The 26,349-nt window shown below is 42.6% G+C and overlaps 1 protein-coding gene across 1 annotated transcript in view; it reads right to left on the bottom strand.

Annotated features, from left to right (window-relative positions):
* The window catches only part of PHT4;5 (phosphate transporter 4;5), a 467,442-nt gene continuing 441,093 nt past the window's right edge, over window positions 1-26,349 (bottom strand). Inside the window, 2 exon segments of the mRNA XM_089453117.1 lie at window positions 1-541; window positions 833-919. Coding sequence (XP_089309243.1) covers window positions 443-541; window positions 833-919 — 186 coding nt within the window. The 3' untranslated portion in view covers window positions 1-442.

Genomic DNA, 26,349 nt, shown 5'->3' with positions numbered 1-26,349 from the left:
TTGATAAAACTTGGGTTTAATTGAATTAAAAAGAAAAATATCTTATGGAAATTCTGACATTGGTAAACCTAAAGGTAGAGTTCCACAAGGACACACCACTATTCCTTGTACGTTGGAATGATATAAAATCTACATGTGATACTCTTAAAATGCATGTTTAAAATGTGCTGCGGAGATGCCTTATCTGGAATGAAAGAGGTTCGTATATTTTCTGAGGTTGCCTTGTGTTGTAAAATATGAAAACAATAAATGTACAACAAAAATTCCATATACATATATATAGCTCAAATTGTGCATAAACTGAACTGAACTAGAGAACTTGCATAGCAGCAATAATAATCGTTACATATTTTGCACCTTAACTTGATCCCCAAAATTCCTGTTCACTCGTAAAATGACTTGAGCAAAAATAATGGCCCATTAACACTGGAGCCTTCATCCGTCAGTCTCTCCTGAATCTTTGAGGTTTACTACTTGCAAAAGCTAGCCATACGACTGTACCTGTCAAGTAGAAAAAGATGGAAGGTGCGAAGAGCGCCAGCTACACAAGCAAACAAGAACGAAATTATAAACGAAAAATCCATTAGTATGACATGCGCTGGTTACAGTTTGGACTCGTAACCATGGGTTTTTATCCTTTAGGGGAGGATAAATCAAGGGAAAACAGGTGCACTCCACTAAAGGACTTGAATTCAGGACAGAGGAAGATAATAAAACAGGATAACAGGTGCACACAATATATCATAAAAGAGAAAACAGGTACAATCCCTAAATAACTTTATGAATTCAAATAAAAAAATTCTTGTAAGAAGATTGTTGATCGGGAACTTACACTCCAGGAGTGAGTTTCATCAAGAAGATAGCCTGTGAGTGCAACACCTATAATTCCTGGGAATGCTCCAGCTGTGCTTGTGAGTCCCTGAGTGATTGGTACTAAAACCAGTTTAGCTAGTCTGCCAAATGCATACAAGGAAAAGAAATACAGGTGCCTATTGCTCTGCTATTACATCCACATTCATGGCAGATATTATTTTCAATTGTCTAAGCAAAGGCATCTTCATGCCATTCCTAGTGTTTTTACATCAATAAACAGCGCTCTACCAGATCTTGAATTTGAAATAATCATAGAAAGTACAAGCATTCACAACATGTCCTAGGACCTATTTAACCACTCCATTGCTCTATCTCCAGCCACAGATTTATTTCCCAATCTAATTCCTAAATAGTAAACTACTACCATTTTAAATCATTTCCCATTTTTTGGATGAAATTCATGCAACATAAAGTTTTCACCATTCAGTGATATTTACATCAGAACATTCGTGTAATGAAAGCACATTGAGGATGGCAGAAATCGCTTTGCAGCAAATAAAGTTGATACAGCCTCACTTTTAAGTTTTTAGTACCTACTACCAAGAGGTCCAAGGTGACTTCATTTGACTCTAATTTGACATATCATGTTTTTGGGCTTATAAATCAGCACATAAATAGAGAAGAGTGGGACCACATATTGTTAAGAGCTAGGCCACAAAGGGGTCAACATATGACATGAAAAAGGCAAGTCAAATAATAACAAAAATATTTGTTTCAATAGAACGAAATAGGGTATGTACTATGTGCTGTATGGATGTTCAGACGTGGTTGAGCCAGCTCGAGCAATACTTTATGCTGCACCAAGACACCTGGTGAGAAGGTTGCATTAGCAACCCTCTATCTGGAAACCGAACCATTTCAATGATACAACAATTAGGAAGAAAAGACCCTTGGGTGCAATTTACAGCTATGCTAACTTCATAGCAAACATCATATTACAACATGACAATGTCCGATAGTGAGATTACTTCAGCCAGCTAAAACACCATCCAACAGTTGATGGAATACACCTGAAAACATCAAAAGTTGGCTACCAGAGTAGAGGAGTGATAAAAAGCTGCTCAAAGTCTACATCTAAGTGTTGACAGGCAAGATTCAACATGAGCCAAAGATCAGATTGCACCAATGGAGATTGCTGTGTCCATCAAGCTAGCTCAAAATATCAAAATAAATTCAAATGCATGACACAAATACACTAACCCATGCTGGAGATGAAAGGAAGGAGCAGGTCGTTCCAAGAAAGAAGATCTTGCTACATACTTCCCAAACACACAAAGAATTGGAAGAAAAGTGAGCAAGGGACTCTGTTTTAGATGCAATAACATATGGCCAAAGCGGCATAAATGTCCAGAAAGAAGGTTGTTTATCAGTTATCTTAGAAGAAAATGTGAATAAATACAAAGAGCATAATGAGGAAGTTCCAAATGACATGGGATCAGAGGATGAAGTTGCTACATTGTTTGTTGATATGTTCACAGATTGTAACAACAATGGCAACAATCACACAAGAAGGAAAGTGTAACAGAGAAATTCAGTACACACTCTATATCAGTTCAGGATGAACAGGCAGGTTCAGGTGGGTTCCACCTTGAGCCAGTCCCAAAGCGATAAATGGTAATACTAAATTCTTGAAGTAAAATGATGGATTTGAAAAGATAAAGGAGAATCCCAAAAGGATACGAACAGCAAGATAAAGGAGAACACAAACTTTTACTTGAACTTTTAACATTACCATTACTGGTTCCAGGATGTTTGATTCCAATCCTATCAGACTTCATATGAATAAAGTAGAATTTCATACCCCATTCAGAATTCAACAAACTAAACCATTTTTATGATTCGAGAGTTTAAGGGTTAGCAGGATTAAAACATTTTAACACGTGATTCCAAATGTACGAGGTTATGGGATTGGAATTTTATCAAGAGCACCAAGTCCTCTACCAGATGTTGATGCTGACCATTGGACTCATCTGTCTTGACCTCAGCAAAAATGTACCCTTTACTCAAGCCAAAACCATTGATTTGGCATGTTAGGCTTTCTACCTCATTTTAACACTTGGTAGCTAATTTCATCAAAATTGAAGGATGTTGACTTGAGCAACAACAGGTGGATTGACTTGGATCCACAATTAACACCAAGCACTAGCACTGATGTCACTGGAGGATTGGCGTAGAGGTCAGATGAGGAGGAAAAGGGTGATCCTAATGATGAGGATCCCAGTATAGGGGCTGAGTTTGATGAAACATAGTTAGTTGTTGTGGCACAATTTCTTTTGGACTCTAGAGGCCATTTAGAGCCTTGATTTTTATGTATTTTGTTTCAGATATGTAGTGCACTTGGTGCCATTTTGCTATATTTTAATTTTTCCCTTACATGTTATATACATAAGAAAAATTTGTATATTTTGCATTGAATGGTTTGGATTTACATTGGGATGTGCGTGTGTCTGTGCATCAGTTTAATTATTTATTTAAAATTGCATTTATTATGTTCTTTTAGTAGACTGGTTCTTCAACCCTGCTGACCACACTTTGTTAACAGTCCAAGAAGCAAGAGTACAAAGCAGCGGAGCAAAATTTTTCCAAGGATCATTATCATCATTCAGCTTCCAGTTTGATCATTGTAAACTCAATTTCTGCAAAAATTATTGTAAATGATGCTAGTATGACTATTGAGCCATGTAATAACACCTAGGTAGGCCTATGATTTTTATCAAAGGGTTTCATCCTAGGGAGTTTTTTATCCCCCCCGAATTATGTGTGTTTGTAAAAACAGATAATCAGTAGAGTTTTTCTCTCAGTTATAACCCCAAAACTAGGGTGGAATTCTTTGAGGAGATCTTAGGTGAGTCCTAGTGTTTATTGAGTCTATGTAAAAGTGTGTTTAGGAATATTTTAGTGCATGGTTACTCATAGTTAGACACCATGGCTAAATTATTTTATTATTGGCATACTTGGTGTAATATCCCTAGCTTTGATTTTTCATTTGAGGAAATTAACGAAGTTTATTAGGAAGGTGCTAGGCATATCACAATTTTGTACAGATTTTGGAGATGATTTCGACTTGAGGAGCTTAGGTGAAAAAGAAAGATTGCAGCTCATTGGCGGGTGGGGGCCACAAGAGCGAGAGAAAAAGGGAATGCGCACTTGTGGAGCAAGAGAGAGAAAAGAAAGGGGGTGGACCAGTGGAGAGTGGGGGCCACCAAGGGAGAGAGAGGCCAACAATTATAAATAGAGCAAGGAGACTCTCATTTGGGACATCTTGGATCATTTTAACTTTAACCACTAGTTCTCTTGAGCTGCTAAGCCAAGACAACCCATCCGGTTTAGCACAAGGATTTCCCGAGCGGGAATTCCACCCTCATTTTGGAGAACTTCGAGTGTCTCCCTAGTGAGGCAATTTGGGGAGCTCAATTCAAAGTTTCCATTGGTCATAATTGCAGTTTACATCAGCTGGTACGTGTTCTTTCCAGGGCGTAGAGGTGGCTCAAATTTCTTGTGGGGAGATCAGTTACAGAGGAGCAAAACACAAGGGAATTTGCAGGTATTTTCCCCTTATTTTAGCCGGAGATTTTGTGGTGAATAACACAGCTAAGTTTGAGGGAATTCTTGGGGGTCGAAATTCTACATTTCTGGAAGTGCGCAGAGGTCTCCAGGTAGGCATGCACAGAGGTTGAGGAGAGATAAGGGCCGAAGATTGGAGGTATTCCTCAACGGAGAATTTAGCTAGTGTTGGAATAGATTTCCAGTGGTGGATTTGGGCCTAATTTAGCAGTATCAGTACTGTGGGGCGTTTTCTGGCCAAAACGGGCGATTTGCACTTGTTGGGGGTCACTGGGGGTCGGTGGATTCGACCCAAACCCTTTCTAGGCTTTTGTGGGTTTGGTGAGAGGAGTCAGGGGCTAATGTTACAAAATTTTCCAAGCGATATTCAGGCTTGGAATTCTCATTCTTATAGTAGGGAAAGTTGCTAGTTAGCTGGGGAAATTGCACCACTTTGTGGGTTCGATTTTGGCTTAGAGATAGGCAAAACCTTTTCTAGGTATTTTTGGGTTTGAGGAGAGGAGCTCATGACTGCAATTTCAAAGCATTTCGAGGATAATTTTGAGCAGAACATCCAATTCCATTTGGGAATCTGTAGAAGATTTTTTGGACAGTGCATATTATCCGTTTGGAGCCATTTCAACAATTGGGTCAACGAGATTTCACCTGGGGTTTGCATAGCTTGCTTGGCAAGCCCAGGTTCCATTGTTCTCTCATTTTGTACTCAGATTTCCCCATATTAATAAAATGGCTCATATATTCTACTCATATTCATTGGTATTCTAATTTGGGTGCTTGATTTTATATTTTGCTTCCTGTTCTTAGTTCATAGCTATATATTTACTGTTATTTTCCAATAGGAATATTATAGTGGTATCAAAGCCATGATCTTGGCTAGCTGTGGGTGTAATATCCCCAATTTTGTGAGCATGAGAGTCACTAAGGAATTTTCCCAATTTTAGTAAAATATTAATTAAAAAGGGGCAAATATTATTGGAGAAAGGTGGCTAGTATTATTTTATAGGAGAATAGCAACAAATTATTATTTTATTAAATGGCGACAAAAGTAACTTAGTGGAAAATGGACCCCACTAATAAAATAATATTAAAAAAAGGAGTCTAGAGGCATGAGGAGAAATTATAAAAGGAGGATGGACTTATTTGTAGACTATCTTTTGGCTTTTACACTTCATATTTCATCTTCTCTTGGAGCTGTTTAGCACAAGGGCCAGAGTGTTGTTTAGCACCAGGAATTCCAAGCGGAATTCCACCCTCATTTCGGAGAACTTCGAGTGTCTCCCTAGTGAGGAAATTTGGGGAGCTGAGTTTAGAGCTTCCATTGGACATCATTGTGGGAGTTTATTCAGGGGTTCGTTTTTCTTGGGTGCAAAAGCATTTTGTGGAGCACATTGTGGGAGCAAGTGTGGGTTAGAGGCTTCGAGATTTTGCAGGCAATTTTCTTATTGCTAGACTGGAGTTTGGACAACGAATTGCCGAGCTAGATTGGAGGCTATTACCTGAGCCAATTTTTCTATGTTTTGGCAAGGGTGCATGAGATAATGACCAAACGCTGCGCAAGGGTTTAGAGATGTGGAATTGAGAGAGATAAGCGCTGGAGATAGGAGGTATTTCAATTTTCTCAATAGAGAATTTAGCCAGAGCTGGGAGAAATTTCCTGTAGTAGATTTGGGCGTAATTTAGTAGTATCAAAACTGTGGGGCGTTTTCTAGCCAGATTGGGGCAATTCACACTTGTCAGGGATCACCGGGGATCAGTGGATTCATCCCAAACCCTTTCTGGGTTTTTGTGGGTTTATTGAGAGGAGTCTCCAACTAATTTAACAGAATTTTTTGGGCGATATTCTGGCCCAAAATCCTCATTCTTATAGCAGATTATATTGCTTATTAGCTGATAAATTTGCATCACTTTGTGCGTTTAGTTTTGGCTTGGAGTTGGGCCAAACTCTTTCTGGGTATTTTTGGGTATGAGGAGTGGAGCCCATGGTTGCAATTTTAGAGCATTCCAGGCATTATTTTGAGTAGAATGTCCAATTCCATTTTGGCAATCTGTAGGAGATTTTCTGGGCAATGCGTATTATCAGTGTGGAGCCATTTCAATAGTTGAGTTAGCGAGATTTCACTTGGAGTTTGCATAGCTTACTTGGCAAGCCCAGGTTCCATTGTCATCTCATTTTGTACTCAGATTCCCCATATTAATAAAATGACTCATATATTCTGCTCATATTTGTTGATTTTTGGTAGCATCAGATGTGCTCTAGCCATGAAAATTGGTGGAGAGGCTAAGGCACCTGAGATCTCCAAGACCTAGAAATCATTTGGGGAAATTCCACCCAGATGGAGAGAGATTAAAATAATTAATATTTTTAATGAGTTCCTAAGTCTAAACTTAGGAAAATTAAAATATTAATGTGTATTTATATAATATGGGTGGGAAAGTTCTAAATAAAGAGGATCAAGCCAGACCTAATCTTAGCCGTTGATTAGAGATTTAATCTCAGTCATTGAATCGTCAACAGGAAAAGTATAAGAGGAGGCTTGAGGGTTAGTTGGAGATACACCAAGTTGATCAGTAAATTCGATTTTCTGGGGTAGGGTTTGCTGAGAAATCGAGTTATTGATTTGTTGTAGCGAGGGGCAATTCGGCAAGAGGTCGGGAATACATATCAGAGAGGCAGAGAGACAACGCAGAGCCTAGCAAGGCTGACGCAGAGGCTTAGAGGGCCAGCGCAGAGGACACTGGAGGCCAAGAAGCTGACGCAGAGGCTAGCAAAGTTGATGCTGGGTTGAAGGAGCTGCATTGTGGTGTTTCTGTGGGGTAGACTGAGCGCTGAGAGGCAGACACAAAGCCGTAGAGGGTGACGCAGTTCCAAAAGATAGCTTGGAGCAGCTTTCGCTGTCCAACTAAGGAACAATCGAAGTTACATTGGGGCCAATCATCTAGTTGTTGAATTAGCTGGAATATCTATCTCTGGAGCAAGGTACTTCTCCCAAGGAAAATCTCTAAAGGGTGAGCCATTTTTGGCACCCTAGTTGTATTCAGAAATATGCATAATAATAAAACCCTCATATCTCTTGCACCGGTTTTCCCACATCGGGTTTTTCCGGGGACGATTGTCCAAAAATAACGGTGTCCCTTGTGTTGTCTCAGTGTATTTCAGTTGCTGATCTGCATGTTTGTGAAGGCCACAATTGTGTTTATTTCGATATTTATGCATATAAATAACTTGTTAATGTAAAGAACAAGTAGGAGATAATAAACCAGATATTGCAGTAGGGGTTTTTGATGTGTTAAATTCAGAAATTTTCACATGGTATCAGAGCGATTGCAGATCACAGGAGCACTAAAGACACTAGCAGAAGAAATTTGAAAAATTTGCAGCGAAGCATCTGTCCCGAGAGATAGTGCTGTTCCAGAGCTGAAGCAACAAGATGAGAGGGTGACGCAAAGGGTGATGTAGAGCCTGCATCAACATTTTGAGCCAAGAGAGGAGCCATTGCAGAGAGGAAAAGAGGGGCAGATCAAACCTACGCAGTGCTCGGTCATCTTTCTCAGCCAAGAAGGATCGACGCTGTGGCCAGGAGGGGCAGATTCAGCCCAAGCCGTGATTGCACAGAGCCTGAAGGGCTCAAATTCTTCAGTTGCTGGGGCTAAGGGAGCTGTGCAGATTGTGATTTGAGGAGCTGGCAGGATGTTGTTTCTGTCTTGCAGATCAATGTCTAAGGAGACATAACCAAGGTAGAGGGAAGCACTACCTTGACAGATTTCTACCCAAGAAATCCAGATTCGAGTTGCAGCGGCAAAGGATGATTGGAGAGGAGTGATTCGACAGTTGGCAAAAGGATTTCCAAGAGGGAAGTTGAGACTCAGAGGGAGTCTAGAAGAGGAGCACAGATGGCAATGAACAGATTGAGGGATCAGGATAGATTGGATGGGGCTTCCAATTTTGTCATCTGGAAGGCCAGGATCCTGGCAATCCTGGATAAACATCGCATCAAGGACTATGCCTTGAAAACTGTAGCTATCCCAGTTGACCCAGCTGCTAATGAGAAGTATGAGGAGGCTGAGGCGAAGGCGAAATGCATGATCCTAGACGGGGTCAAAGATCATGTCATACCACATATTGCTGAGAAGAACACAACAAGGGAGATGTGGGAGGCCCTGACCACCTTATACTAGGGCTCTTCCGTGCAGCGGAAGATGTTGTTGGAGAATCAGCTGAGGTCATATCAGATGCAAAAAGGAGAGGAGATAGATCACTTCCTCCTCAGGTTGCAAGGAATTCGCGACCAACTTACTTCCGTGGGGTCTACACCAGATCTAGAGTTTATGGTCAGGACTGCTCTAAATGCAGTCTTCGAGGACTGGGAGACATTTGTCCAAAGCATCTTGGGCAGAGCAACTCTCCCTAGTTGGGAGGAGATGTGGGCAGCTCTTCGACAAGAAGAGATCAGGAGGTTAACCAAGGCAGGGAGTAGTGGTAAGGGAGTTTGAGTCAAGAAAGAGGAGGAGGATGCGGCACTAGCATCTGCTAGACAATAGGGGGTTCAGAAGAGGAAGAAGAAGGACATCTCCAAGGTCAAGTGCTTCAACTGTGGGGAGTTGGGACATTATTTATCTCAGTGCCCCAGGAAGAAAGGCAAGGGAGAAGCTTCTGATTCAAAGGCAGCTCCAACTAGGGCGGAGAAAGAGGTCGACACTGATGACGATTGTGCCATGAATGCTCATGCACCTCTAGAGAAGAGATGGGGAGACATCGAGTTATAGTCAGGAGGACTACATACTAGGGGCAGGATCCTTGAGGTGCCCAAACTCTTGGATCACATCCGACTACGAGAGCCCTTAACGACAGTAGCATGATGACAGGTGTCAAGTGGAGCAAAGTGTGGTGGAGTGGCAAGGCAGTGCTAGAGTGCAGAAGTCTGTAGCAGCGCAGTGGAGGCTGCAGCAGTGCGAGAGGCACAAAGGTGTTTGCAGCAGCGCAGTGGCAGCAGAGGGAGCACAGGATAGCAGTAGAGGTAGCTTCAGCATCATGAGGCTTCCAGATTGACCAGGATGTCAGTATTTGGGTAAAGTCAGTTACTTCTCGGTAATTGAGTTGTAGTGCATCAATTAGCAGTCGCAGTGCTATGGGTAGCATGATGCAGCATGTTGAGAGGAAGCTACACTACAAATGTGGCAGTGGCAGTGTCATCGGCAGCAGTACAGGAAGCAACAGTGTAGGGGATGTGAGGCAGTAGGCCAAGCATCAGCATAGGTACCAATGCAGAGGATCAATGTGATGTTTCTATGATGAAGCATTATTAGAGCACATTCCTCGCTAAGAGGGAGTGTTGATTTTTGGTAGCTTCAGATGTGGTCTAGTCATGAAAATTTGTGGAGAGGCTAAGGCACATGAGATCTCCAAGGCCCATAAATCGTTTGGGGAAATTCCACCCAGATGGAGAGATATTAAAATAATTAATATTTTTAATAAGTTCCTAAGTCTAAACTTAGGAAAATTAAAATATTAATGTGCATTAATATAATATGGGTGAGAAAGTTCTAAATAATAAGGATCAAGCCAAATCTAATCTTAGCCATTGATTAGAGACTTAATCTCGGTCGTTGAATCATCAACAGGAAAAGTATAAGAGGAGGCTTGAGGGTCAATTGGAGATACACCAAGTTGATCAGTTAATTCGATTTTCTAGGGCAGGGTTTGCTGAGAAATTGAGTTAGTGATTTGTTGCAGCGAGGGGCAGGAGGCCGGGAATACATATCAGAGAGGCAGAGAGACAGCGCAGAGCCTAGCAAGGCTGACGCAGAGGCAGCCTGGGCTAATGCAGGCAGACGCAAAGGCTAGCAGAGTTGACGCTGGGCTGAAGGAGCAACGCTGTGGTGTTTCTGTGGGACATGTTGAGAGCTGAGAGGCAGACACAGAGCCGCAGAGGGTGACATAGTTCCAGAAGATAGCTTGGATCAACTTTCATTGTCCAGCTAAGGAACAATCAAAGTTACAGTGGGGCCAATCATCCGGTTACTGAATTAGCCAGAATATGTCTCCGAAGCAAGGTACTTCTGCCAAGGAAAATCTCTGAAGGGTGAGCCATTTCTGGCACCCTAGTTGTATTCAGAAATCTGCATAAAAATAAAACCCTCATATCTGTTGCACCGATTTTCCCGCATTGGGTTTTTCCGGGGACGATTGTCCAAAAATAACGGTGTCCCTTGTGTTGTCTCAGTTTATTTTAGTTGCTAATCTATATGTTTGTAAAGGCCGCAATTGTGTTTATTTCGATATTTATGCATATAAATAACTTGTTCATGTAAAAAGCAAGTAGGAGATAATAAACCAGATATTGCAGTAGGGGTTTCAGATGTGTTAAATTCAGAAATTTTCACAATATTTACTAGTGTTCTGATGACAAGGCCAAAATAAAAAGCTAAGAAATCATTGGATCCACAGAAAGGTTAAAATCAAACAACATGGAAGTAACCTTGAATGAGGTGATTAGGATGCAACAAATGATGATTGATGTGGGGGAGCCGCTGATTCACACCACAATTGGGAATTAGGACCATTCTCAAATATACAACAAATCCACTATGCCCAAAATTATGGATAATGCATCAAGATGGCAAGACATGATTGCAACTGATGTGGAGTTATTGGTAGAAAATTGGAGGGCATACCAATCATTGGGACATGGCATTTAGGTGTCCCTCTCTTTTTGGGAGTTCTGTGAACTAAGAGATGTGCACAAATCAGTGGAAATTTAGTGGAATTATGTAGGAATGATGAGGATCAAGGCAAAAAATGAAAAGGAAGTTGAAGGGGCCATGGTTGGCAAGGAGATAGTTGAGCATACACCCGTTGATGAGGTACCCAGTGTTGTGATAGAGTTTTTGGGTGACAGCAGCACACCACAGGTTGATGAGGTGTCGGGAGACATCTCCACCGTTCATGAGGAGCCGATAGGTATAGTGGCATCCATGTCTATGATAGAGCTTCAAGACGACAACCACATACAGCTCACTGGTGAGCATGTCTTGCATGTCAAGTTGTCTATGGAGGAACAGTTGGAGGCTCATGTTGAGCACATGATGGAGGAGGACGAGTAGTCATCTTTTGGGCTAGCCACCGATTTAGAGCAGACAGATGCACAAACTGTCAACAGAGTTGCAGTACTTCCAAACAGTGGCTCTCTTTGAGCTCATATAGATGGGGCTTGCAGCATTATTACGCTATCCTTGCATAGCGGAGAGAGAGTGCAGAGTCACCTCGACATATTTTATGTGTTGACCAGGATGGTGAGATGAGGCGACATGAGTTGCGCAGGGTGCAACACTCGTAGGATGGAGGGCTTGTTCTATGTGCGGGAGTTCGTGCATTTGATCCCTCTCTCGGGTGTTGGATTGCAAGAGATCCTGAGTTGGTACCCGGTGGAGTGGGCTGGACTCATGGAGATGGTTGTAGTCCAGAGTGAAGCTCAGTGGGAGCTCTCAGACACCGAGGGTACTGGAGGCCCAGGGTGGCATTGGGATGGCTATGGAATTGATAAGGTAGTCGACCCAATTATTAAGCGCATGCATTCTTTAGGGGAGTTCCAATCGGCACTAATGGCTAGACAGTTTGTGAGAAAATTCCATGGGTTGTTTTGGCATGTTTGTTTCGCATGGGGTCACAGGATGATTAACATTCTTTGGCAGTAGCTAGTTGGAGGAGGCGGCATGGGTAGGCCACCGGACCGGGCATTGTATGGAGATGATGTTCTCCCATTTAGGTATTGGGTTCAGGGGTCACTGAGGATTGACATAGCAAAGATATCCCTCTAGCAAGTGGGGAGTTAGGCTGCTTAGGTCTACCTGGATGGATGAGGAGACATGACATGTGTCATGGTGGGTTCACTAGCAGAGTGGCAGATACTTTGACACATGCGGGATACCATATGTTACAGGGTGGTACGACAGTAGGCAGTGGTACACATGACTGCACAAAGTTATGTTGTAGGGTCCATTGTTATATAGAGGGATGTGCCTTGATGCATACAAACCCAATTTTAGACCATAACATCTAGTGGTGTGTAGGGCTATGCAGCAAGGAGCAGTGGCCTGTAGAGGAGCATGGAGATGCATGGTGGTGTGCCATAGCATGTCGGTTTACACTCTGGAGTAGGACTGACTTGCATCGCATTGAGCACTCGCGGGGAGTGTCAAGTACAATGACACTAGCAGGACACGAAATGATGCAGGTGTTGATATTTCTGAATCTAACACTTCAGAAATTCCTACTACATTATCTGGTTTATTTCACCTACTTGTTTATTCCTTAACAAGTTATTTAACCATATAAATACTGAAAATAAACAAAAAAGCAGCGTCAACTCATATACAGATCATCGACTAAAATAATAGAGAAACGCACAAGGGACACCGTTATTTTTTGGACAATCGTCCCTGGAAAAACCCAATGCGGGAAAACCGGTGCAGCAATTCTGAGGGTTTTATTATTAAGCAACTTTCTTGAGTACAACTAGGGTGCCAAACTGGTTCACCCAACAAAGATTTCTACACGGCAGTAATACCTCTTTCGGAAGCAGATATTCAGCTTCTCAGCACTAGTTTGCCCCACAAAATCCTTCCGGCACTTCTCCAAGGCTCTCCATCAGCCTTACTAGCCTATGTGTAGCTTTGGAACCCCGTGCGTCAGCTATTTGCCTCTCTACGTCAGCTCTTTGGCCCTCTGCGTCACCCACGCAGGACCCTCAGCCTCTGCGTGGCTCCTGTTGCCTTTGCGTAGCCTCCTCAGTCACTGCGCTGACCCTCTAGCACTATCTCTGCCTCTTTGTTATGTACTCACTGCCCCTCACTGCAACTCAAATCACTTGTTCGAATTTTCTCAGCAAACCCCGCTCTAGAAAATCGAACTAACTGATCAATCTTGGTGTATTTCCAACTGACCCTCAAGCCTCCTCTTATACTTTTCCTGTTGAGTTTTCAACGACCGAGATTAAGTTTCTAGTCAACGGCTAAGATTAAATTTGGCTTGATCCATGTCATTTAGAACATTCTCACCCAGTTTTATATTAATACCCATTAATATTTTAACTTTCCTAAGTTTAGACTTAGGAACCCCCTTAAAAATATTAATTATTTTAATATCTCTCTAACCGGGTGGAATTTCCCCAAACCATTTCTGGGTCTTGGAGATCTCATGTGCCTTAGCCTCTCCACCAATTTCATGGCTAGAGCACATTTGATGCTACCCCAAATCAACACTCTCTCATAGCGAGGAATGTACTCTAGTAATGCTCCACCACTGAACATCACACTGATCATCTAGCACCGGTACCTGTGTTGATGCTTGGCCTGCTGCCCAACATCCACTGCACTGCTGCTTCCTGTACTGCTACCTATAGCTCTGTCACTGCCACTGCTACATCTGTACTGCATCTCCCTCTGCATTCGTGCTGTTGCTGGTCCTTCCACCCAACACTGCATCTGCACTACAACTCTCTCTCAAATGTTGCATCATGCTACCCATAGCACTGCCATTGCTAACTGCTGCACTGCAACTCAGTTACCGAGATGTAAGTAACTGATCTACCCAAATACTGACATCCTTGTCAGTCCAGAAGCCTCCTGATGCTGCTACTATCCTGTGCTCCCTCTGCTGCTTCTGCGCTGCTGCAAACACCTATGTGCCTCTCACACTGCTGCAACCACCTCTGTGCCTCTCTACACTACTGCAACCACCTCTGTGCCTCTCTACACTACTGCAACCACCTCTGTGCCTCTCATACTGTTGCAACCCCCACTCCGCTACTACAGACCCCTGCACTCTAGCACTACCTTGTCGCTTCATCACATCTTGCTTCTACCGACATCCGTCATCCTGCTACTATCACTCGGGGCTCCCATAGCCAAATATGATCCAAGAGTTTGGGTACCTCAAGGATCCTGCCCCTCATCTTCTGTAGTCCTCCTGACTACAGCTCAATGTCTCCCCACCTCTTCTCTAGAGGTGTATGAGCACTCATGGCGCAATCGTCATCCGTCTCGACTTCTTTCTCAGCCTTAGCCGAAGCTGCCCTTGAGTTAGAAGCCTCTCTGTTATTCTTCTTCCTGGGACACTGGGTTGCATAATGACCCAGCTCCCCACAACGGAAGCACTTCACCTTGGAGATGTCCTTCTTCTAACTCTTCCCTTGCTATCTCGCAGATGCCAGAGCCGCATCCTCTTCCTCGTTTTTCTTGATTCGACCTCCTTCGCTGCTACTCCCCGCCTTGGTCAGCCGTCTGATCTCTTCCTGGCAAAGGGCTGCCCACATCTCTTCCCATCCTGGAAGATTAGCTCTGCCCAAAATACTTTGGACAAATGTCTCCCAATCCTCGGAAACTGCATTTAGGGTGGTCCTCACCATGAACTCCTGATCTGGTGTGGCCCATATGGAAATAAGTTGGTCCCGAATCTCTTGCAACTTGCTGAGGTATAGATCTTTCTGCTCCCCCTTCTTCATTTGATACGATTGCAGCAGATTCTCCAGTAGCATCTTCCTTTGCACATAAGTGCCTTGATACAATGTCGTCAAAGTATCCCACATCTCCTTTGCCGTATTCTTCTCGGCAATATGTGGTACGACATGATCCTTGACCCCATCAAGGATTATGCACTTTGCCTTCCCCATTGCATCCTCATACCTTTCATTATCAGCTGGGTAGACTGGGATAGCCACGATTCTCAAGGCAAAGCCCTTGATGCGATGTCTATCCAGAATAGACAGGATCCTGGCCTTCCAGATGACAAAGTTGGGGGCCCCGTCCAACCTATCCTAATCCCTCAGTCTGTTCATTGCCATCTCCGCTCCTTCTGGACTCCCTCTAAGTCTCGACTTCCCTCTTGGAAGTTTTCTCCTAGACTCCCTTTGAGTCTCGACTTCCCTCCTGGAAGTTCTCTCCTAGACTCCCTCTGAGTCTTGATTTCCCTGCTGGAAATCTTCCCACCAACTGTCGATCCACTCCTCTCCGATCCTCTTTGCAACTGCAACTTGGATCTGGATTTCTTCGCTAGAAATCCACTAAGGCAGCGACTCCCTCTACCTTGGTTCTGTCCCGTTAGGTACTGCTTTGCTCTGATAGAAACAACACCCCACCAGCTTCCCAATCCACAATCTGCCCACAACTCCCTATGCCCCAGCAATTGAAGAAATTAAGCCTTCCGGCTCTGCGCAATCCAGGCAAAGGCTGAATCACTCCTCTAGCCAACTGCATCAAGCCTACGTGACTGAGTAGGATGATGTGGCTCTTCGTGAGCCTGTTCTGCCTCTCTCTGCCTTTGCGCTGATCCTCTCTTTGGCTCGAAATGATGATGCAAGCACTCTGCATCACTCCTTCTTTGCTGCTTTCTTCTTAGGAGTAACTCTGTCTCTCGGGACAACTGCTACTGCTGCAAATACTTCTTATTAAACTGGTGCCTTCAGTCCTCTTGTGATCTGCAACCCTCTGATACCATGTTGATATTTCTAAATCTAACACATCAGAAATTCCTACTGCATTATCTGGTTTATTTCACCTACTTGTTTATTCCTTAACAAGTTATTTAACCATATAAATAATGAAAATAAACACAAATGCAACCTCAACTCATATACAAATCATCAACTAAAATAATAGACAAACACACAAGGGACACCGTTATTTTTTGGACAATCGTCCCCGAAAAAACCCAATGCAGGAAACCGGTGCAACAATTCTGAGGGTTTTATTATTAAGCAACTTTCTTGAGTACAACTAGGGTGCCAAACTAGCTCACCCAACATAGATTTTTATATGGCAGTAATACGTCTTTTCGGAAGCAGATATTCAGCTTCTCAGTGCTAGTCTGCCCCACGAAAATCCCTCCGACACTTCTCCAAGGCTCTACGTAGCTCTGGAACCCCCTGCGTCAGCCCTTTGCCTCTTTGCGTCAACTCTTTGGTCCTCTGCGTCATCCATGCAGGGCCTTTAGCCTCTGCGCAGTCTCTAGTTGCCTCTGCGTGGCTCCTATTGCCTCTGCGTAGCCTCCTCAGTCACTGCGTTGACCCTCTGGCACTATCTCTGCCTCTCTGTTATGTACTCACTGTCCCTTGCTGCAACTCAGATCACTTGCTCGAATTTTCTCAGCAAACCCCGCTCCAGAAAATTGAAATGACTGATCAATCTTGGTGTATCTCCAACTGACCCTCAAGCCTCTTCTTATACTTTTTTCTGTTGAGTCTTCAACGACCGAGATTAAATCTCTAATCAATGGCTAAGATTAGATTTGGCTTGATCCATGTCATTTAGAACATTCTCACCCAGTTTTATATTAATACCCATTAATATTTTAATTTTCTTAAGTTTAGACTTAGGAACCCCATTAAAAATATTAATTATTTTAATATCTCTCTAACCGAGTGGAATTTCCCCAAACCATTTCTGGGTCTTGGAGATCTCATGTGCTTTAGCCTCTCCACCAATTTTCATGGCTAGAGCACATCCGATGCTACCCTAAATCAAGAACAGGATGGGGAAACTATAGCAGGGGGTATCCATCAGTGTATAGTGGTAGGCCACAATGTACAATGGCATGCCGAGGAATACAGGGATGCTCTGTGGTATGCAAGGGCGTATGGTGCTGCATAACGAGGTCTTGGAGGGTTGCCTCCAGGGAGACTTATGTACAGAGACATAGGGCATACCTTTCGGTGTAGTTCACTCAAGATCAACAGGGACGTAGATGTGTGATACTCGATGGTATCCATGGGGACTCAAACGCTTGTCCTTCTACATCACTTACAGAAAAAAACGATTTGGCTGTTGTCCTTTGACACTTTGGGCATGAGCAGCAGGGGATAGGGAGCTCACCCGAGCTATTTGGATGATACTCAACGCACTAGGGGAGAGACCTCTTAGCGGTGGCATTAGGTCAGTGCACGAGTTGACAGCCATAGGTTGGGGGATGAGGTGATCATCTGCAGGGGTGGCATATCATTCATCACTGAGCCTATGCTTGTGGAGTTGGTCACGAGGGAGACATGTGTCACTCTTTCCATAGGGCATGTCAAGACCATGCATGAGCAAAGGATACCGTGTACGACTAAGGCAGTTTTCCAATATGTGTTCGGGCTCCAGACATTGTATTGGCACATTATCGAGAGGGCAGGTGGCAGACTTAGTGGTGATGGTTGGCAAGAGCAGGATGGATCCACATACACTGAGTCGATTGCGAGTATCAGATACCCATCTATTGGCTGCTTTCAGGGAGTAGCAATTTGGCACATGTGGTTTCTAGCGGTCATTAGTACTACGTAGTGGCAGGCATAGGGCAGTATAGCATGCATCATATTAGTTTATGATATATGGAGCCTATATATTGATTGCATGCAGGGACTAGAGACGAGGCACAAATGGATTCCAATAGTCGTCAGAGCTATGCCGCAGCAGGTCTGGCTATGGGATCCAGGGATTCAGTTGGTTGATAGATCACTCTGTCTCTTGATGAGGGGAGTCATGGAAAAGAGTGATCTAGCTCACTCTTGGGTTGATATATGGGGGTTTGTAGAGGCCTTCATCGTGTGGTGAGGTAGGATTTCCCTATTGCTGCATAAGTTCAGGGTTAGCTTTGGATGGGTAGGCTTTGGCATCATGGAGATGCCTGGGCAATATGTATTTGGCCTTTATCAGTATTTCATCATCAGGTTCCAGGAGAGGAGGATGTGGTATGCGCACGATGGGCAGTCAGATGTAATCAGAGTGGCGCAACGTCGGCATGGTGGCATATTTTTTAGATTAACAAGGGACCCTGGTATCGAGGGATTCTTTTATGACAGGATGGTGTACGGATTCAAGGTGACTCAGTGGTACATTTGCGGCCTCGGTATTGTTTGCAGTTATAGTTTGGGTCAACAGAGAGGGGGAGCACTTGTTCGAGCATTGCTTGAGGACAAACAATTTTTGGCAGGGAGGACTATAATATCCCCAATTTTGTGAGCATGAGAGTCACTAAGGAATTTTGCCCAATTTTAGTAATATTAATTAAAAAGGGGCAAATATTATTGGAGAAAGGTGGCTAGTATTATTTTATTGGAGAATAGCGACAAATTATTATTTTATTAAATGGCGGCAAAAGTAACTTAGTGGAAAATGGCCCCCACTAATAAAATAATATTAAAAAAGGAGTTTAGAGGCATGAGGAGAAATTATAAAAGGAGGATGGACTCATTTTGTGGATTATATTTTGGCTATTACACTTCATATTTCATTTTCTCTTGGAGCTGTTTAACACAAGGGCCAAAGTGCTGTTTAGCACCATGAATTCCAAGCAGAATTCCACCCTCATTTCGGAGAACTTCGAGTGTCTCCCTAGTGAGGAAATTTGAGGAGCTCAATTTAGAGCTTCCATTGGACATCATTGCAAAAGTTTATTCACGAGTTCATTTTTCTTGGGTGCAAAGTGTTGATTTCTGGTAGCATCGGATGTGCTCCAAGTCTCAAATTTTGTAGGCAAGCTTGGGCACATGTATTCGAAAGAACAAAAAAATGTTTTGGGAAATTCCACCCAGAAATAGTTTTATTAAAATAATTAATTATTTTTAATGGGACCCTAAGTCTAAACTTAGGAAAATAAAATAATTAATGAGTATTAATCTAACCGTGGGAGTAAGTTCTAGAAGAAGACGAGGACCAAGCATAAATGATGTTAGCCATTGATTAGCTTCTAATCTGGGCCCTTGAATGTCAACAAGGAGATTATTTAAGGAGGCTTGAGGGTCATTTGGAAGATACATAGAGTGAGTTCAGAAGTTCGATTTTCTGAAGCAGAACAACTGCCGAGAGAATATCGATAGTGAGCTTGTGCAGTGAGGGGCAGGAATAGTTGGGTTGGAGTATCTTCTCTAGAGCCCAGGATACACAACAGAGAGGTAGAGAGACACTAGAAGGAGGCAGCGCAGTACCCAAAGGGATTGACGCTGAGCTAGAAGGGCTCACGCAGAGGCAACGCAATCTCTAAGCAGAAGTTTGAATTTGCTGAGGGCGCTGACATTTCTGAGCCGGGAGGGCTGAAAACTGCTCCAGAAGGCAAATCGATCCCCAATTACGCAGAGGCAGAGCCTTAGAGGCTGATGCAGGGCCCATGCGGGGGCAACGCAGAAATAGCTAGGGACACATTGGTTTAGCTGTCGGATCAACCAAAATTTGCCGGGTAGAGTGAGGTAATCTCACAAATTTCTTCTGCCAGTTTATTTCTTTGTAACTGGATTAACAAGAGGGCATCCAGAGTTGTACTTAGAAAACTACTGCATAATAATAAAAACCCTTAGATCTACTGCACTGGTTTTCCCACATTGGGTTTTTCCGAGGACATTTTCCCAAAAACAACTGTCACTTGTGTTGTATCTTTCTCTGTTGTTCTGTTCTTGTTTCGACATATAATTTAATTGGTGTAGGTTGTAGTGTATGTATTTCGATGTTTTCTGTAGGAAACTGCAAATAACTTGGTTATGTAAATCTAACAAGTAGGAGAAATATCATCAATGCTGTAGTAGGAATTCCCAGGTTAAGGAATTTTCACATGGTATCAGAGCTAATGCAGGTGAAGAAAGAAGAACAGTGCTAGAAAACCCAGTGTTGAGCAGAAGAGGGTCATCGAAATAGTTGTAGGAGGCAGCAGTTCAAAACCCTAGAGGGTTTGCGCAGTCCTCGCCGGAGGGCAGATTTTCGAGGCAGTCTCTCTCTGAGTGGGTCGACAGAGAGAAGGGCTTCCAGATTGAAAACTTAACGCGGCAAAGGGAGCAACATTGAAGCCTCAGCGTGAGGAGGAGTTGGTGGGACGCAATTTTTCTGTAGGTCATTTTGCTAGGTAGAAAGACGTCAAAAGAGAAGAGAAGCATTGTGAGGGAATTTTTCCTCAGTAAGACTTCCCGCCAAGAAGTCCATTTTCTCACTAGCTGAGCAGCAATAGTGAGAAGTAGAGAGAAGATTTTCAACATTTTTGGCAGAGATGGCAACCAGTGGCTTGAGAGATCAGGATAGGTTGGATGGGGCATCCAACTACATCATCTGGAAGGTGAGAATGTCATTCCTTCTAGATGAGCATGCTCTCAAGACATATGTCGACAGTGTGGTGGCTGTGCCTGCAGATGCAGATTTGCTGAAGAAGTACCGAGCTGAAATGGTAAAGGAAAAAAGAATGATCCTCGACGGAGTGAAGGATCATGTTGTTTGTCACATCGCTAGCAGAGGGACTGCTAAGGAGATGTGGGATGTGTTGTCTACGCTATATCAGGGATCTTCCGAGCAGCGGAAGATGTACTCTGAGCACAAGCTAAGATCTGATCAGATGCAGAAGGGGGAGCGTGTGGATCCATTCCTCATGAAGCTTCAAGAAACCCGAGATGAGTTATCGGCTGTGGGGTCTACACCTCAAGATTCCGAGTTGGTTAGACTGGTCCTCAATTATGTCTCAAATGAGTGGCAAGTCTTTGTCCAGAGTATCTTGGGTAGGGCGACTTTGCCAAATTGGGATGAGATGTGGACAACTCTCAAACAAGAGGAGTTGAGGAGAGACTTGGTCAAGTGTAAGCTTGACGGAAGCAGCAGCAGTGGGTCAAAGCCCAAGGAGGAGGAGAAGAATGCAACCCTTGCATTGAAGGGGCAGCAGGAGCAGCGGAGACGTAAGAAGGACGTCTCAAAGATAAAGTGCTTCAGGTGTGGTGAGATGGGTCACTACGCAACTTAGTGTCCTCTCAGGAAGAAGGACAAAGATGAGAAGCACGATCCGAAGGCTGCATTCGTAAAGATTGAGGAAGAGGAGTTCGTCATGACATCCGAAATACCTCCAGGAGGGAGGTGGGCTGATTTGGCGTTGTAGTTCGAAGGAGCTACAAATGGGTAGGATCCTTGAGGAGCCCACCTCTTAGATCAATTCCTCGCTTCAGGAGCCCAGATCAGTAGTAGCAGGATGGGTTAAGTGTCAGAGGGTGCCAAGGAGTGTCGAAGAGACAGTTGTAGTGGCTAGGAGCGCCAGAGACTAAACAACGCAGAGAAGAGTTGGCAGCAGTGCAGATGGCACAGAGCAGAGGTCATTAGCAGCGCAAAAGATTCAGAGGGTCAGTGCAAAGACTAACAGCAGTCAGGTTCCAACATTCACATGGTATCATACTGAGCACAGTTAGTTCAATAATTTGGGATGTTTTTCCGTTGCTGATGCAGTAGCGGCAGCAGTTTGTAGTGCAGGGGCAGTTGGCAGTGGCAGTGCCAGCAACAACACAGATGCAAAAATTTAGAGGGAGTTGCAGTACGGATGTAGTGTTGACAATGGCAGGGTTAGCAGCAGTACAGATGCAACATTTGCGCAATTGTTGGTGGAGAACATGTCAGACATCGACAAAGCAGAGGGAGATGATACATAACATATTGATGCTTCAGTGGGAGGCATTGCTAGAGCACATTCCTCGCTAAGAGGGAGTGTTGATTTCTGGTAGCATCAGATGTGCTCTAAGTCTCAAATTTTGTAGGGAGGCTTGGGCACGTGTATTCCAAAGAACCCGAAAAGTGTTTTGGGAAATTCCGCCCAGAAACAGTTTATTAAAATAATTAATTATTTTTAATGGGACCCTAAGTCTAAACTTAGGAAAATATTAATCTAACTGTGGGTGTAACTTTTAGAAGAAGACGAGGATCAAGCAAAAATGATCTTAGCCATTCATTAACTTCTAATCTGGGCCATTGAATGTCAACGAGGAGATTATTTAAGGAGGTTTGACAGTCATTTAGAAGACACAGAAAGTGAGTTCAGAAGTTCGATTTTCTGAAGCAGAGCAGCTGCTAGGAGAGTATCGATAGTGAGCTTGTGCAGTGAGGGGTAGGGATAGTTGGGTTGGAGTATCTTCTCTAGAGCCCAAGATACGCAGCAGAGAGACACCAGAAGGAGGCAACGCAGTACCTAGAGGGGTTGACACTGAGCCAGAAGGGCTCATGCAGTCTCCAAGAAGAAGTCCGAATTTGCTGAGGGAGCTGACATTTATGAGTCGAGAGGGCTGGAAACTGCTCCAGAAGGCAAATCGATCTCCAATTGAGAAGACGCAGAGCCTTAGAGGCTGACACATGGCCCACGCAGGGGCAACACAGAAATAGCTGGCGACACGTTGGTTTATCTGCCAGATTAGTCGGAACTTGCCGGGTAGAGTGAGGTAATCTCAAAAAATTTATTCTGCTAGTTTATTTCTCTGTAACTAGATTGCAAAGAGGGCATCCAGAGTTGTATTCATAAAACTACTGCATAATAATAAAAACCCTCAGATTTGCTGCACTGGTTTTCCCACAATGGGTTTTTCTGGGGACATTTGTCCAAAAACAATTGTGTCACTTGTGTTGTATCTTTCTCTATTGTTATGTTCTTGTTTCGGCATATAATTTAATTGGTGTAGGCTGCAGTGTATGTATTTCGATGTTTGTCGTAGGAAATTGCAAATAACTTGGTTATGTAAATATAAAACGTAGGAGAAATATCATTAGTGCTGCAGTAAGAATTTAAAGGGTAAGTTCCTTAGATAGAACACCAAAAGACACCACTCACAAACAGATCACAAATCAATACACCAGTATTCTTGACGTGGTTAAAACCCTCAAAAAGGGAAACAGTCCACGGCCTAAGCCAACACGGCCACTTCAGGCAATTTATTAATGTAAAAGAAAGAAAATTTTACATAAGCTTCTCTCGTGAATGGTCACCTAACAAATGACCCTCCATGCTCTTTAAATAAAGATCATGGACCAATCGGGTGTTAAGCCACGGATCAAGTGTCGGTAATATCGAGGAGAGAATGATCTGTCGGATCACTTCATGTCTAGAACATATCGTGACCGCCGGATTGTAAGTTACAAAAAGTACATTCTAAAGAAACACACTTTACCTAACTATACACTAGACCAAGTTATACTTAATTATTTTCTCTGTGTCGGAATATCCTAACATCCCCCCTTAAGAACAACTTGGGATAGGATTGAAGGATGTACAAAGATGACACAATAGGAGAAGGAAGGAGGTGTTGTCGCACAGAGTGTCTAAGCACCGCGACAACGCTCAGACCAGGGGCTGTCACCCTGATCCCCGATCTCTCCGTTGAAGCTGTCTCCCTAGGCTAAGGGGGGTAGACCCTATGGGATAAAGGAAGACCAACTAGGAATCAGCTAGCTTGGGAGACACAGCAGGGGAATCAAGCACTTGATCGATATTTAAAATTTGATTAGATCTTTAAATGCTTAAGACCAGTACCTTCGCTAGATGAAGAGAAAACTGAGTAATTGGTTTGCTGCTCCTGCTTAGGAAATAGAAATATGAACAAACCTTTTAACAATTTCTTGAGAATACTTACTGAAATGTTTAGCATACAATGAGCATTAACACATTCAAGCAATAACGATCAATTTCAATGAATTAGCAAAGTTCCAGCAATTAAATTTCTACAGATATGAATTCAACCATGAATTTCAAATGCTGACCAATTTCAAAAAAATTATTCACCACTTTTGAATAGTTAACCTTTAGATATAAGAATCTAGGCACACTTAACTATGACGAATATCACAAAGAAACTTTAAATCCACAAACTCAGATAATCTTTTTCCCAATTTGCTAAGCAAGACGTAATGCAATTTTTTTTTCCAATTTCAATTTGCTCAATTTTTTTTTGTAAATATTTATTTATTTACTTTTTTAATTTAGATTTTTATGATTTAGAAGTATAAATAAAACAAAAATTAAAAGCTAAATGGAAAAAGAAATCGAATTATATATATATATATATATTATAAAATTTGAATCAAAACTAAAAATATATAATCGAAATTAAAAATAAAAGTTAAAAGGGGGCTCACAATTGTATACATACAAATGAAACATAAGAAATACCCTAACCTAAAACTAAATATATCTAAACTAAATGAAAATGGAAACTAAAACACCATACGCATAAAAACAAATTTTGTTTTTGTGTGCAGGTTTGCGGGAGTTCGACGGCTGGAGAAGAATAAATGAATCGCAGGCTTGGCAGTGGCTGAGGGAAGAGGCTGAGATGGGAGTAGGTAGAAGGGCAATACGATGGTTCGATGAAGCCATAGGGAGCTCAATGTCAAGCAACGAGAAAGATGGATAGGGCTGCGAATGCAGGTGGAGACCACACGCAACAGGAAAGGAGAGAAACGCAAGGGTAGATGGAGCTGCGTGAGAGTTTTGGTGCAGATAATGACGGCTGCGTAGAGGCAATGGACGCAGGGATGAGGGTAGCGTAAAGATGGCGTGAGGCAGGCGGAAAGGGAAGACGGAGGTGATTTTGAGGTGTTGATGACAGCTACGCAGGCCAGGGATAGCCGAGAACAGAGATGGAGTGATGTCCTGGCAGCGTGGAGAAGGTGGTAATTTACAGGCAGAGAGCAGAGACTGGCTAGTGGGAGAAAGCTGCATGGAGGTTTGGCAGCAATTCCACAGCCTGCTTAAAAAAATTTTTGAAAATTTTCCTGTAACAAAGATAAAACCCCGAGCAGCAGAACTGTACACCTGCAAAAAACTGGTTCTAAGGCCAGATCTTACCCTCTAGGGCCTAGATCTGGCTTCAAGATTGAACCTCACCTTCAAATCTGCAACCTGCAATGGCAAAACAAAACTCCCAGAAACAATATATGCAAGGATTAAACTAAAAACCCCAAAACTAGCTAAATAATTACAATATTCACAGGTTAAAGGCTCTAAGCAGCCAGATCTGTCATTATGCCACACATATATTTTTAAAATTTTAAATTTAAGATGAGGTGCTTTAGAAAACCCTTCATGCATCCACAACGGAAGTTCTAATGATAAGCCCGGGATTAAAACCAGCTGGGCTCTTCAGAAAATGCTATCCGGGAGTTGGCTGGTCCAACTAAAGACTTCCCCGAACGCCCGGTGATCTCAAAATCAAAGATTTCCTGCACAACTTAATTCAACCATTAACATAGAGAGAGAAAACGACAATGAAATCCAGATTTAATGGAGATACCTGCCATTATATTCAGAAATTAAACTATCATTCAAACCCTAATGATCAAACAAGATACCTGTGTTTAAATCACTCTTCAATAAGCTAACATCAATGGCTGAAAGTAAATCTATGCAAGAAAATAAAACATCTTACAACATTTTTCCGAAGAGTAACACCAGCAGAGATTAACCCCAAAGTCTTTCTTTATTTGCACATGAAAAACGATTACAAGAGAGCTTTCCTTAGCACACAACTCTAAGGTCGAATGATCTCAAATAACAACTGACCCTCTATTTAAAGAAAAATTTCCCAACGGCTAGTTCAAGTGATCCTTGTCAAAGTGATTTTGACCGTCGATGAAGATCAAAATTTCTTTTAATCTCATCCGTCGAAATTTTAAATATTGAGGAAATTTCGAATTTTTCAATTAAATATATTTAATAAATTCAAAAAATTAAAACTTTGCATTTATTTCCTCAAAACTTTGACTTTTATTTAACCCCAGGGACCTAAGACATAAATTTTAACAAAATAATCAAATAATCTTAGTCCCTGGACCAATTAAGATTTTTTTTTTTTTTTAAAGGATCCACGAATTTTACCTTTGGAAAATTTAAATTTAACTAGGACCTAGGACCTATGAGGGGATAAATTATTTTTCTAACCCTCAAGACATTTTACATCATGATTTTTACATTTTTACATCTCAAGGGGGAAAACCCATTTGATATAGACCCTCACAGACTACCCAGTTCTGCGACACAAATATAATTTAGCAGATCAAACAATTTGTAATAAAATAACCTAACCAAATAGTTAGGATTATTCCCAAATCAATTTTACATAGACTCGATCTAGCACACTAGGACTCCCCTAAGATTCTAATGACAAAATC

The sequence above is a fragment of the Pinus tabuliformis genome, chromosome X, assembly GCF_031772625.1.
Source record: "Pinus tabuliformis cultivar Carrire ecotype Pingquan chromosome X, CPIR1, whole genome shotgun sequence".
In the NCBI taxonomy this organism is placed as follows: domain Eukaryota; kingdom Viridiplantae; phylum Streptophyta; class Pinopsida; order Pinales; family Pinaceae; genus Pinus; species Pinus tabuliformis.
This window is presented reverse-complemented; position numbering and strand designations above follow the sequence as displayed.